At 67.9% G+C, this 14,636-nt stretch overlaps 1 protein-coding gene across 1 annotated transcript in view; it reads right to left on the minus strand.

Annotated features, from left to right (window-relative positions):
- Window positions 1–14,636, minus strand: part of LOC120242588 (tumor protein p73-like) — a gene marked incomplete at its 3' end in the record, with an annotated part of 38,962 nt that overhangs the window by 13,706 nt on the left and 10,620 nt on the right. Inside the window, exons 2-3 of the mRNA XM_039248449.1 lie at window positions 6,345–6,439; window positions 5,899–6,019 (exon numbers count right to left, since the gene is read on the minus strand). Of these exons, the coding sequence (XP_039104380.1) occupies window positions 5,899–6,019; window positions 6,345–6,406 (183 nt within the window). The remainder of the gene's footprint in view (window positions 1–5,898; window positions 6,020–6,344; window positions 6,440–14,636) is intronic.

The raw sequence follows: 14,636 nt of genomic DNA on the forward strand, positions 1-14,636 counted from the left end.
CCGGACTCACCCCCGTGGCCCCTGGCTGCCGGCTCCCGGTGCGCCGGTGCCCACCGCTCACAGTGAGACACGGAGGGAAGCAGAGGCTGCAGAGGGAGGCTGCAGAGGCCCGGGGTGGGGGCTCTGTGGAGGCAGCAGGTAGCCGAGAGCCTTCCTTGCCCGGAATGCTTGAAGATGGGAAGGGGGGGCCTCGTGGGCTGGGCAGGGGGGCGGGGTGGAGGGATACGGAGGCACGGAGGAGCAAAGGAGGAGGGTTTGAACCCCAACCTCTCACAGCTGGGACCCCCTGGGCTCCCCAGTCAGGGCACCACCTCCAGCTGGGGCTCCGTGCAGGGAAGCTGGCACGGGGGAGGTCGGCTGCCTTCTTAATCATGCTGGGTTTGTAAAAGCCAAAAGGAGAAAGCAAAGGAAAGAAGAATTTGACGTGAGAGACCCCAGGAATAGGCACTGGGTGGCACACAGGGGACCCGGGTGTAGGAACTCAATCCTGAGGGGGCCCCGAGATTCCCGCTCCAGGTCTGTGCCCTGCATCCCCCCGTCCTTGGGAGGTGCTGTAAATGTGATGACAGCCCTGTGATTAGGTTCCAAACCCAGCCAACTCTGAGCTGATCAGAAGGGAGAGTATTCAGGTGGGCCAGGCCTAATCAGGCGAGCCCTTCAAGGAGGTCAGGGAGACATCCTAGAAATGGCCTGAAGAAGTGCACCACCAGGCTGTGGGGCAGGGGATGGCAGGCAGCCCCAGGAGCTGAGAACGGTGGCCCTCGGGAGCAGCCACCGGGGACTGAACTCTGCCTACAGCCAGGGAGCGGAAGGGGTCCCTGCGCCAGACGGGACGCAGGCCTCGCTGATACTCAGCAGCCTGGGATGCCCTGAGGGTCCGTGCCCCACCCAGGCTGTGGGGGCAGCACAGAGGAGGCTCCGGGCACCCGGGGCCTCAGGGCCCCCACGCCAGGAGCCTGGGCCAGGCTGGGTCCCCAGAGCAACAGAGAGCTTGTCTCCACATGCAGAGGTGCCTGACTCTGGCATCTTCCCAAGCAGCGCCCACCTCCTGCGCACGTGTCCCAGGTCTCGGCAACTCGGGGCGCAGGGACAGGGGCGCGGGGGGCTCTGTCCTCAGAACTGGGCCCCCTCCCCACTTGGTCCTCGGCTGCTTCCTCCGGGCGGCCTCCCAGGTGGCCCACTGGGCCTTGGGACCTGCTCTCCTGACTAACTCGCTGGAGGCTCCTCCCCACCGTCCACTTCCACGTGGGAGTGGCGGCCCGTGGCCGCCTGTGGCCACGGAGATGAGGTGGGGTACTTCTTCCCCCTCTCACGGGCGCAGGAAGGGCGCCGCTGACGTGACGTGCCAGCTTAGGGCCAAACTCCCCGTACTGCGTCCTGACCACCCAGGGGTGGGGGGCTCTGCTTGCCCCTTGGAGGATGCCACGGAGTCGGCTCCTCGAGCGGGCGGCCGGCTGGGACTCGGCTCCGTGCGCCCCGAAGGGGATCCCCCCACAGTAGGAGGGAGGGCTGCGTGGGGCTCGCTGCAGACGGCAGGCAGGCTGAGGCTCCCGGAGCCGACCTTGAGCTGCACACCTTCCCTGAGGAGGGGGCGTCCTTTCCCTCCGTCTGCGCACCTGCCCCCTTCTGGGGGCCTGAGGACACCTCCCTTCTGCACCTGGGAGAAATGCGCCCCCAGGCCAGGAAGGCCTGCCCCGCCCCTGCTGGGGTCTCGGTCCCCGGGGGGGCCGCCTGGCTGGGCAGCAGGAGAGGGTGGGGCCCCGGCACGGTCAGCTGTGTGTGCCGCCCCTGCCAGCCACAGCCCTACCCCCTGTGGCCCACCTGCCCACAACAGCTGTCACCAGAGAAGAGGCGCCAGGAGAGGCGGGAAGGGGTGCGGGGGGAGGGGACTCTGCCGGGTGAGATGCTGGGAGGAGGGGTGGGGGAGGCGAGCCACCGGGCCTAGGCTGGCCACGGGCCAACTCCCCCTTTCACGCATCATCAGAGCTGAGAAGCCCCCCCCCCCCAAGAGCCTGGCCTGCATTTTGACACAGGGACTCAGAGGAGACTCGCAGGCCCTCAGCCCAGGCTTCACGATGGAGGGCTTCATCCTGTCTGCGCCCCCCGCCCCGACCGTGGGAGCCTCCAGGGCCAGTGCAGACCCTACAAGACTGCCCCTCCGCCAGGCCAGCCCACCGCCCTCCCGAGTCCCCGCGGAGCCAAGGCCCGGGGAGACTTTTCTCTGCTCTCCCTCTCGGGATGTGGCAGGCCCTGGCTGAGAGCTCCTGGCACTGGGGGGGGGGCCTGAGGGGGAGGCACGTGGGGCAGGCAGGCGTGGCAAGAACCCAAGGCCACCACCAGGGCAAGGCCTTGGCCCACAGGGGCCCGGAGGAGGGCAAGGGGCGACAGAGGCCCTGGGGCGTCGGGTCCTCGCTGGGGGAGCAGTGCTCTTGGACCTGGGGCCTCGCCCCTGCCTCCGCCACCCCACATCCAGCTTCGTCACATGCGGCCTGAGGCCAGGCACCACCCTCGACCTTGCGACCCCCGCTGGACGTACAGACAAGGAAACTGAGGCCCCTGTGTGCGTCACCTGGCAGAAAAGGGGCAGGGATGGGGTGCATCCGGGGGCCTCACTCGTGCCACGTCAGCCGTGTGGACAGGTGGGACCTCGAGCTCACCGTCCCGCCAAGAATCTGTGCTCGGGACTCCTCCGAGGCCCGCCCGTGGGGGCCTGTCCTCTTTACTGCCGGACCGGGTGGCAGGGAGGTCCGAGGACGATGAGCCGTCCTTCCCGCAGGGCTGGGCCCACACCTGTCATCTCAGCTCCCCGGGCAGGGACACGGAGGCTGAGTCGTGGGGGACGTGAACCCGGGACAGACTGGCTCTTCGGGCGGGCCCTCATCCACTCTGCCTGTCCCCACTGGCCATTGACGCGCCGGGTAAGGGCATCCCGTGGGCCTGCAGTGGCCTCTCTTCTGACGGTGGAGGGGGCGCCACTCAGGAGGCGTCCCGTCCTGAGGGAAGGAATCTGCCGATTGCCCGGCAAACAGCGGAGGCGCCCGAGGCCCCAGACGGCGGAAAGCGCCTGGAGGACGGACGTCCCCCACTCAAGGACTGCACCTGTCTAGGCTCTGCCTTGTTTCGGGACCAGCCCCAGGACTGGGGGCCGGTCCGTCAGCACAGAGGCCACCAGCTCGGCGGCGGCGGGGGGCGCGACGCGCGAGCTTTTACACCAGCCTCCGGCTGAGTCACGACTACTGCGCTGGCCAGGCCTGGGTGACTGGCTCCAGGGCCTGGCCTGGGAACTCTCTCATCTAAGGTCACCAGGCTGGGGCTACCGCCTCCCCCTGAGCGGGCAGGTGGGGAGGGAGCCGGGCCCTCCTGGACGCCAGGCGGGACTCAACACCAGCACTGCGCCCTGGACACATCGGGTAGGGGCCCTGCGGCCAGGCGGCCAGGCACCCCCTCTGCCCCGGCTGCTGGGCCTCCTCCGTTGGGTTGCGTCGGCCACCAGAGGGTGAAGGGGAGCCTGAGGCAAGCTCTCTGCACGGTGCCCGCCCCAGACCAGCGGCCGCTCCCACGACGGGGCCGGGCAGGGGTCAGGATGAGGCCGAGGCTGGCCAGGTGGTCAGGGAACCCCTCCTCTGTGGCCGGAGCTCAGCACGCAGGTATTTCTGCGTGACGTCTGCTAAGAGGCGCATCCCCTCTGTTCCCAGCCCAGACGTGCTCAGCGCCGGGCACGCTCCCGGGCGGACTGGGGGAGCGCACCCCACCCCTCAGGAGCCCAGAGCTGCTGCCTCTGCCTGTTGGAGAGCAGACCCCCCCCACCCGCTCCTGCCGCTGCTGGGGTCTCCAGGCTCCTCTGCCCTCCATGGCATGAGCGGGGCTGCTTCCCAAACGCAGGAGGCAGACCTCTTAGGAGACTATTCTAGGGTCCTCTGCCCCTGGAGCCCCCGCCCCTGCCCAGAGTGGACGTAGCCAGCACCTGGCGGTTGGCTATTGTATTGTCACGGAAGCGCCTGACGGCGAGGCGGCCACTCGGCAGACCCCCGTCTGGAGTAAACGTGCGGCCGGCTGCCCAGCCAGAGGAAGGGCCGGGCCGCCCCTGCCAGGCAGCTCCCCCGTTAGAAAGCCCTCAGTGTTCTAGAAACTGACCTCGCGTGACCCTGCTTTTCCCCTCCTGGGCTTTAAATCCGCTTGTATGTTTTAAATTCACTAATAAAGAGTGAGCCCCTGAAAGCCAGGCCCCACCCCCAGCCCCATAAAGGCAAAACCTCCCTACGCTGCCTGATTTTCTCTCTCCCGGGGTGTGGCCCTGGCCCGCCTTGAACCTTCCAGCCCTGAGAGCGATGGCAAGGCTCCTGCTGTGTACAGAGAAGGGCGGGTCCAGCCACAGCACTGGCGCCTGGGGAGATGCCTGGGGGCCGCCCCCAGGTGGGTGCCCCGGGCTCGGCCAGCCGGCGGCACCACTTCTGCTCTGCTGGGGAGGACACTGAGGTCCGGGGGCAGGTGTCCTGGGAGGCAGAGGTCAGGACCCTCGGCCCCTGGGGGAAGGTGCTGGTGGGGGCAGGACAGAGTTTGCACCTTTGCATCCTGGTCCAGGATGACACCACCCCGGCCCATCGAGGCCAACCCTTTCCCACCATCTGTCTCGGTTTGCCCACCTGTAAAATGGGAACAAACAGGTGCTGAAGGCAGGTGGGCTGCTTTCACTGTAATGGTTCCCTGAGTGAGCAGGAGGCCGGGCCGGGCAGTCAGAGTTCTCAGATCCAGCGTGAAAGGTTCCTCAGAGGAACGGACGTCACAGGGGCCCCCTGCCTGCCGAACCCCCACTGCCCGGCTGCCCCTGCCCAAGTCCCGTGTGGGCCAGCCCCGGGTCTTCGATCGACACAACAGAGGACACGGGGACCCTCCTGCCCCCCGCCCCCAGCTTCGCCGTGGCTTGTTCACAAGCTCACTGGAGCCCACATGGTCCTCGCTGTCTGCCGGATGCTCACAGCACCTCAGACGGGGTGTGCGGGGCTGAGCGGCTCCAGCTTCTGGACGGGGGGGGGGCTTTAGGGAAAGGGGGCCGGGCCCTCCGCGCCTCCAGCCTTCCCAGCACTGCCTCCTTCCCGGGCCCCGGCTCCTGACACGGACCGCTGGGCCGCGGCGAGGCCAGGGGCCCGCACAGCTGCCGCCCGGGGAAGCGGCCGCCTGGGGGCTGGAGGCAGCCGGCATTCCTAGGTCTCCCTGGGGCAGGGGGCCTTACACCCCCGTCTCGCATTCCGCCCGCCCGCAACCTCCCTCTGGCGCAGCAGCGCCCTGCAGCGGGTGCCCAGGGAGAGGAGCAGGGGCGTGGCCAGCACCCAGGCAGCACAGCCCCGCCTTCGTGCCAAGAGGAACGCAAGGGTGGCAGACCTGAGACATGGCAGCAGGGTGTCGGGGCCTCGGCGGCCCCTCCACGCCCCGGCCAGCGCCCCTCCTCTGGAAGTAGGACCTCAGTCTTCCCCATTGCTCAGGCCCTGTGGCGGGAGGGGCCCCTGCTCACGGGCCCCAGGCTGCTCAGAGGCACACGTGTGGCTCAGAGCAGTCCCCCCGACGGGGACGGAGCCGCCGCTGGAGCCTGGTACCGATCCGCAGGGACTAGCGGCTGCCCAAGAACAAACCCTCGTGGAGAAAGCAGGGCAAGAGACACGGAGGCAGCTGTTGCAACACCTGGATCCAGCCATGCCTGAATCCATTCCTACCCTTGGACTAACAGTTTCATGAGCTGATACATTTTGTATTTTGTAACTGAAATGTCCTGACAAACCTACGGAGGAGGCTGTACACCTGAGTGCAGTTTCCCTCGGACTCTGCTCTGCAAGCTCCTAAGGCAGGACAGTCCGCACTCACCGCCCCCACCCTAAGACCCCCGCGGACGGCAGCCCCACTCACCATGACGGGCGTGGTCATGCCCTGCAGATCGAAGACGTCCATGCCGGCCTCCGTGCCGCTCACCACCTCGCTGCTTCCCTGGCTTGGCTGGGGAAGGTCGAAGTAGGTGCTGTCTGGTTCCCTGGGAAGAGGGGGCAGAGCCATCAGCTCCAGAGCGCCCAGGCCGAGGGCTCCTGAGCTAAGCCTCAGCCCATGATCTGCCTCCTTTGCTTCTTCCCCCCAACCCTCGGCTCCCGCCCCCTCCCTCCTCTGCCGGCCTCGCCAGGGCTAGTGTCCACGCCCGGCAGGCGTGGCCACATGTGAGCTCTGTCCCCTGGACCTCTCCTGGCCCGGGGGTGCTGGTCGGAGGAACGAGCCCAGACTTCGGGCCCCACACCCCCAGGAGGAAGCCCCCCTCACCCTGCCCTGCCCGGGGCTGGCCCGGGGCGGCCGGAGACGGTACTCACAAGGAGCTCCACAGGTGCTCGAACGTGGCCCCCTCATCGGCGGCAGCGGGGGGCTGGGACATCTTCCCCTCACCCGGCCCGGAGGGCAGCTGGCTCTGCGGGGAGGGAAGGACAGTGGGTGCTGAGGGAAGGCCGGCCTCCGCCCTCCTGCAGCCTCCTGGGGGGCCGACGTGGGGCACCCCTTCACACCCCCATCCGTCCTCCCCTTTCCAGGGGCGGGTCTAGCCTTGCAGACGAGTGGGCCTGACCCCAGACCCAGGTTGGGGGTGGTGGTGCCTGGGTCGGCAGGGGCTTCTCAGAGCCACCACCTCCCAGGTGGGGGTGACATCGGGGCCGCGGGGCCTGTGGGAGCTCGGGAGTAAACAGGTGCTGCGTGCGGGGCCTGTGCCCAGATCACAGCAAACACCCCAACAGCTGTGGTCCCCATCATTATGAGCTCCGTCTCCGGGTTTGGGCTTCGGGGCTCAAGCCGGGCTTGGGGACTCCTGACGCCCCAGGACACGAGGATGGTTCAGGCCCCGGGTCACTCCCTCCTGGGAGGGCGTGTGCCGTCCACCTCGGAGACAGGGTCCTCCCCACGGCCTGGACACAAAAGCAATTCGGATCCCACGAGGCGACCCAAGGCCAATGCTGTGAAGCGGTCACGGCAGCAGAATCACTGCCTGGTGGCCCCCCCCCCCCCCGCCACAGGAGATGCGCAGACACACTGGCCTTTGTCCCCAGGGTCTCCTCTCCCGGCAGCCTCCATGCCCAGCCCCCACCCGCCATGGCCTTGCCCAGGCCAGGACCACTGGGGCCCCTGTCCTCCGGGGGTGGGGAGGGGCAGGGCCACAGAGCGCCCCACGCGCTGCCCACCCAGGCCCAGGTGGTGTCTCCCCTCGGCCTGCCTCCGGGTCCTTGGCACAGGGCCACGGGAATCAGCCTGGCCGTCTGCCTGGCAGTGCCCAAGCGGGCAGGCCCAGACCTGCCCAGAGCCGTCGGGGGAGGGAGGGCACGCCCGCAATCTGTCACTTCGTCCCCAGGTAGGCGGGTGCTGGTGGAGGTCTGTGGCACTCTCCCGGGGCCGCCACGTGCCAGGCCGCTGGTCTCCAGAGCGGTGGCATGAGCAGGGAGGGCCGCCTCAGGGGCTGGGCCCTGGCGAAAGGAGGCCCCAGGGCCAAGGCCGGCCGAACAGGAGGGCCTGGGGCAGCCGCTTAGAAAGCACAGGCCCTGAACCAGCTCTACCACAGGCACCGAGACCATGCGGCCCTCTTTTCAGAAGACAGGCTCAGAGAGGTTAAGCGGCCGGCTGAGGTCGCACAGCACAGCCCTGCGCACAGGGCTGATGGAGTAGTTTCCTCAGAGTCCGGATAAGTTAGCCAACCCTGACTGCACACACACCTTCGGCACACGCTCTGCCCACAAGGGGTTTAACAAGGCTGGGCCGGGCTCACGTGCAAGCTTCCTATTCTGGGGAGGTCACTCCCACCCCCAGCTGAGCCGAGCCATCCAAAGCCCAGCGGAGGTGAGCGTCGGGGGTGGAGCTGGGGATGCGGAGGTCTGCTAGGAGGCAGAAGAGTGCCGCGCTGAGGCTGGGCAGAAGGCCGCCTCCCCTTCCCCGTGGGGGGCGGAGGGGGCACTGGTGTGCGGGTCGTGCGTGCTGACCCGAGGCTCGACTCGTTTTGCAGATGGACCATCCAAGCCCAGAGATGGAAAACACTTGGCTAACGTCACACAGCAAATGGCCGGCAAGACCCTGCAAGGAAGTTCCCCTTCACGGCCACACTAACTGCAGTAAAGATGCCAACGGCCCAAATGTGCAGCACAGACGAATGGACAGACAGACACGGTCCATCCACACAGCGGGGCGTTGCTGGGTCATGAGGAGGCGTGGACACCCGCTGCAGCGTGCGTGAGCCTTGAGAACATCGTGCCGTGTGAGACAAGCCGACACCAAGGACCGTGCGTCACGGGACTCCGCCCACCACGTCCACGGCAGAGGGACGCACAGACTGGGCCCCTCCACGGGGCTCCACGGACGGGGCTCAGAACCCTGCATCTCTACACCCGACCCGAGGTTCACCAGGACTCTGAGACAGACCCTCGAGGAGAGAGCATCCCATAGGCCCGCCCTCACCCGCCCCGCGGGCCCCCCGGGCCCGCCCTCACCTGCCCCCCAGGCCCCCAGTGCCCACTCTGAGGACAGCCACCAGCTCCACTGGCGACTTGCATTCAGGTTCTTCCCTGGCAGAAGCCGGCCCTGCCCTGCTCACCGGGCGCCATGGGGCTGGAGCCAGGAAGCCACGGAGCCCCACGATTTCCAGTTTCCCTGGGAAACTCGCCAGTTGCCCTGAACCCAGGCCACTGACCACGAGTCCACGGAGCTGCAGACCCCGTCCCTGTGGGCGCCTGGGGCTCCTGCCAGGGTGTGAGGAAGGGGGTGTGCGATGTTGGGGCGAGGCTGGGGGCTGCAGAGACGCCGGACCCTGTGGGCCCCCCTCTTCTCTCCACGGGACAGGGTCTTCCCTGTCCCCACGGCAGCATTCCGGCCACGGACAGCACACCAACTCCAAAGCCTCTTCCTGTAAAGCCCCCCCAGCCCCAAAGGCCTGCGTTTTAAATTTGGGAGCATGCTCACGATGGAAACGTGGCTCTCACACCTAATGGAAATTGCTTCTGCAAACGCTGCGACTCATCTTAGAAACTGCACATGTGTGTGTGGGGGGGTGAGTGCCGACGTGAGAAAACGCTCCAGGTCATAAGAGTCATAAAGTGCAGACGCAGCATCTTGGACGGAACGAGCCCCAGGCCGGTCGTGGGCGCCCTGGAGCGGGGGCGTCGTCCTCTCCCACTTTCAACCGCTCAGTGTGACTCACGGGTTTTCTCCCCAGGAGACCTGACATCTACTGATCTTTTCGTTTTCAGTCACTGCTGGGGGGAGTGGAGCTCCCCCCAACATCGTGGGGGGCACGCAGCCCCTCGCAGCGGGGAGCCCGCTGGTCCAAGGTCAGCGCCACGGGGAAGACACGGGCCACGCCCTGCACAGGGCCTGCGTGTTCACATCACCTGTCACACCCCGTCCCACACTTCCCTCCCCGCCTGCTACCCTGTCCCCTCTCTGTCCCTACCTGTCCCCCGTGTCCCCCTCCCTGCCCCCATCCGTCTCCCCTGTCCCCCGCCCCTCCCTCCCTGCTCTGTCCCCTCATGTCCCCTCACTATCCGCATGTTCTGCCCCATGTCTTCTCCGTTCCCCCACCTGTCCCCACATGTCACCTCCCTGCCCCTGCCTCGTCCCCACAGGTGCCCTCCATGCCCTCAACCCTGTGCCCACATGTCCCTTCACCATCCCCACCCTGTTCCCTGCCTTGTCCATATGTGTCCCCTCCATGACCCCAACCCCGTCCCCACGTGGCCCCTCCATGACCCCCACGCTGACCCCAGGGGCCCCTCCATGGCCCCCACCCCGACCCCAGGTGTCCCCTCCATGGCCCTACATGTCCCCTCCATGACCCCACCCTGTGCCCACGTGTCTCCCCATGACCCCACCCTGACCCCAGGTGTCCCCTCCATGGCATTACATGTCCCCTCCATGACCCCACCCTGACCCCAGGTGTCCCCTCCATGGCTCCACCCCGTCCCGCGTGGCCCCCACCCCACCCGCGTCCTCCAGGCTGGGCCCCAGCCTCCTCGGGAAGCCTCTGTCCTCCCTGACTCCTGGCCAGCGCGCCCCTCACTCTGCCCCATCACTGGCGGTGGGGGAGCACCTCTCCGCTGTGCGGCCACAGGACACCTTGCTGCGCCGGCAGGATCGCCTCCCCCTCCCCCCCACCTGCCCTGGGCTCCAACACCACCTCGGAGAAACTGGGACCCCTGCGAGACCCCCGCAAACAGAGGCACCCGTGCGTGGGGGTGGCAGTCCCCTCCCGCCGTCAGAGCCTGAGACCGGGCCGACGCCCCTACCCCCCTGCACCCCACCCCAGCCACCCAGGGGCCCGCACGCCGGGAGGCCCGAGGACCTCCATCCTGACCCCCACTCACAACATCGTCTCCTCGGCTCTGTCACAAGGGCCGTGACGGGCCCCCTCCCCCACCAGTGACGCAGCAGACTGACCATCGCGCGGGGACCCGGGGCCATCCTGGGCTGGGCCCCTTCTAGTCACCCCTGTGGCCCCAGCCTGAGGGCACTGAGAACGTTCTGGCGCCTGGAAGTCCCCTACCTGGGTGGAGGGCTCAGGCGCTCTTAGGGGAGAGGGGGCAGGCCACCCCTCCGGGCGATGGCGCCCTGCCCCGGGCGGTGGCCCCGCCGAATTCCAGCAGGACACTCTCTCGGGGCGTTCAGGGCACTCGGTGCCGAGAGGCCTGTGCTGCCCCCGCCTCCTGCCGCGGCAGGGGTGGTCCTGGCCGCGTGGGGAGCGGCCCGCTGGAGGATCCCACCAGTGCCTCCCTCCTCAGGGAGCAGCCACCTTTGTCCCCCCCTCGCCTGTGGCCCAGGCCACGTGGCCACGGGAGAGCTGGGCCGTCCTTGCCACGCAGGCTGGGGTAAGCTGGGTCAGGACAGGGCTGGCCAGATTCTGGCCCAGGAGAGATGGGATCCCGCAGGGCCCGGGGAGGGGGCCATGGCCAGGGGCCTCATGTCCCCCAGAGACGGCTCCCTGCCGCCCCTCTGCCCACGCGGGGGGGACACCGAGCCCTGGGAAGGAGGGACAAATTTAGCCTCCCCACCCTGGGCCAGGGTGCACTTGTGAAATATGAAAACAGCTGGAGGTACCCGATTAAGCCGCCCTCTCTCCCTCCTGGGCCAGGGCCCATGAGAAGGGGGCGGGGGACCTCCAGAGCCGCCCCAGGAGCCCCCCCCCAGCCCCCGGGCCCTGCCCCGTCTCATCTGCCAGCCTCTTACCCGGGCCACCAGCCTCCGTCATGGCCCGTGGCCTCCTTCCCCTGGCACCCGGGCCCGTCTGGAGGGCCGTGAGTGAGGTTGTCAGCAGTTTGGCTTTGAGTCTAGGGGTTGGCTCTGCATCCACGAGGCAGGCCTCTGACCACGTGGGCTTTGTGCGGTTCTGGAAGGAAACAGTGGTACCGCAGGCTTCCCGGGGCTGAGTCCAGGCCTCGGCCGCTCGCGATGCCCCAACAGCCCTGTGGGAAAGGGCTGTCGCAGACCAGCTCTTGGAAGAGGAACCAGCCCCGAAACGGCCAAGCTTTGCTGACCAGCACAGCGTCCCCAAGGGGCTGTGAAACCCGCAGATCTGCCGCTCATTTTACTATCAGTGTGGAAACGTGCACAGAGAGGTGAGGGCACCTGCCCAAGGGCACACAGCTAGTCGGGGCCGAGAGCCATACCCAGTAGTCTGGCTCCACCAACCTTGCTCTCAACCCCTGCCCTCAACCTGGCCCGACCTCCTCAGCCTGCACACCATGCGTCCTGCCTGGAAAGCCCCTGGCCCACCCCTTTCTTCGCCCGGCACCCCAAAGCCCCTACCTGCGGGTACAGGGCCCCTGCCCTCTGCGGATCCACCAGAGCCCTGTCTCCAGTCCCCCGCCCCAAGCCACGCCAAGCCACACAGCTCCTGTCCCGTTGTTTTCTGCTCTGCAGCTCGGCACGGCCCCGCACCCCCACTCCGTGTCCCCCTCCGTCCATGCCCACGCAGCCCGCCCCTGCTGCTCTGTGGCTGTGTGACCGTGGATGGGTGTGCTGCCCATTCTGAGCCTCTGTTCCCTGCCGTGTGTGGTCCCTGGCCGCAGCAAGCAGAGACCCAGAGACCCAGCACGAGTCTGAGAAACAGCGGTGAGTGGCAGTTGACCAGGGGCCACTTAGAATCAGGCGGCAGCGGAGGAGGAAGCAGCCAGGCCCCGGCCAAGCGGTAGCAACGGTCACCGGCCCGGCCCTGACTCGTTAGCGGAGCCTCCGCTCCCCATCCTGGTCTGTGCAGGAATGAGGTGCCTGTAGAATGAGACAGATGAAGTCGCGTCCCAGGAGAAACCTTCAGAACGTCCCCGCGGCTGGGGTGGGCCCCCTTCTTCCTCACACACGTCAGCCCCACAAGGGCTCGGTCGCTGCTGCGTCCCCAGGGCCCAGGAGCGCTCGTGCAGCACGCTGGGGTGACAGCTGACCGCTGTCTGCGCAGGCGACTGGCAGGCACCTGAAGGGGGTGGCCCTGGAGCCCGGGGCCAGTGCCCAGACGCTGCCTCTCATCCACGGGGCTCCCGGGCACCCCACCTTTCTGTCTCCTCCCAGCCTCCCCTCACAGGCCCTGTGTCGGCCCCGAGGGGTCACCCTGCCACAGGCCAGGACAGCGCCGTCGGAGGTACCTGCTCTGTCCTCTGGAATCTTCCCCTCCCCAGACAACCCGGGAGCTCCCTCAGCCGGGGCTCTGGGATGATCGTTCCCAAGCCGTCATCCCTCCCAGCCACCCTCCTCTAGACACCTCTACTTTCCTAGGAGACGCCCCTCAGATGGGTCCCCCCCATACAGACCCTCCCGCGCTCTGGACACCTGCCCCCCCCCCCGTCACTGACGCGGGCTGCTTTGCCGACAATCAGTCCGACTCCTGCGATATGTTCCCTGCCTGCCCTGGAGTCCGCTGCACACCCCACGTGCCTTCGCCCAAGGTCCATCCGTCCCTCACTCGCTCCAGAAACCTCCACCAGCGTTGCACAGAGCGGCCTCTGCCCCACAAGCTCCTCCCTGCCCCCCACCCCCGCGCCCCCACATCTTTCTGACAACGACGCCCAGAATCTACCGCACATTTACGCCGTCCCGGCCCCAGCCTGGAGCGCTCTGTATTTCTTGACCCTGACCACCCAAGTAACCCAGGAGGAAGGAAAGCACAGCTGCACCCCTACTCTCCAGACACCCTTCCAGGAGCACAGAGAGGGTAGGTCACCTGCCCTGGGCAACACAGCTTGGAAGTGCAAAGACCGGGTCTGAGCCTCCTCTGGTTCCCCCCAGGCAGCCCTGCCCCCCGGAGGCCCCCTCTATTGGGGGTCAGACAAGCAAACCAGCTTTTGCCCCCTAGTGTCAAGGGTGCCGTGAGGGGTGTGGCCAGGGCCAGCACAAGGGTACTCGAAGGCCCACATCAGCGCTGTCATTTGCAGGTCTCCCCAGCTGACATTGAGCTGGGCCCCAGCTGACGGGGTGGAGCTCGGCCCGGGACAGGCTCTGGCAGCCTTTGGGGGCTGGGGGGGGGGGGACAGGAATAGCGAGGTGGGCCGGAGAAGGGACAGGGCCCTCTGGAGGCCGCACAGAGGTCCCTGAGCCTGGGGACGGCGGGGATCAAGTTTTGGGGTTCAGCTCTAGTGGGGCGCAGTGGGGTGTTTGAGGAGAAGGTCACCCTGGCAGGCGCACGTGGGCCCGGCGAGCCCAGAGGCGGGCGGGCGGTGAGGCAGGCCTTGGCGGGGTGCAGACACGGAGGGAGCACTTGGGAAAGCGGGCAGCGAGGGAGGGGTGAGGACGTGTGTGGCCCCAGCACCCCCTTCCCAGCTGGCTCGCGTGGGCGAACGCACCGCAGCAGCTGCAGGGTCAGCCTGCACGTGTGGGACCTCTGTCCCCTGGCCTGTGCAGGGGGGACGGCCACACCTATCGACCACGACTGAGCCACACAAGAAGCCTAGGAGCGCTGACGCCTGGCCCGGGCAGGCCGTGCCTCCTTGGCAGGAAGTGGACAGAGAGAGTTCCCAGCAGGCCCAAGGAGAAGAGGCGGCCGCACGGGAGCCGCTTCTGCCCCCACCCCGCCTGGCCCCCACCCAGGGCCATTTGAGTCACTTGGGGCCCCCCTGGGAGCACATGGCTCTCCAAAGCGCCAGCCACCAGTGGCCGGCCTTCCCCGCCCAGGCCCCATCAGTGGAACCACAGACGCGGCCTCTCTGTCTGCCACCCGCGCCCGCAGGGCACCCCATTCCTGGATGCCACGTGGGAGGCAGTGGGGAGGGGGCTCTGTGCCCCAGGGTGGCTGCTGCGTGGCAGGGAGGCCGGGACAGGACCCCACGCTCAGGCCTGAGAGAGGCGGCCAGGCTGAGCCCAAGCCTACCTTGGCAGGGCCTGGGCTCCGAGGCTGGGTCGGGGTCGGTCGGTGCGGAGGGGAGGCCGGGCGGCTGGGAGGCCCACAGCGGCTCGTGGCCGGGCGGGCAGGCTGTGGAGGCAGCGTCCCGGTCGCCTAGGCGATGACATTGGAACCCAGGAAGAAGGAAGCAGCGTGGCCGCTGGAGCCTGGGGCCGCCGGGGCGGAGCGTGGCTGGGAGCCCTGGGGCCGAGGCTGGGACCTGGTTACAGGCCCCCCGGCCACGGCCACGGGAAGCAGAGCCGGGGGGGGGGGGGGG

The sequence above is a fragment of the Hyaena hyaena genome, unplaced genomic scaffold (genome assembly GCF_003009895.1).
Source record: "Hyaena hyaena isolate Hyena2069 unplaced genomic scaffold, ASM300989v1 scaffold_308, whole genome shotgun sequence".
Lineage (NCBI taxonomy): Eukaryota > Metazoa > Chordata > Mammalia > Carnivora > Hyaenidae > Hyaena > Hyaena hyaena.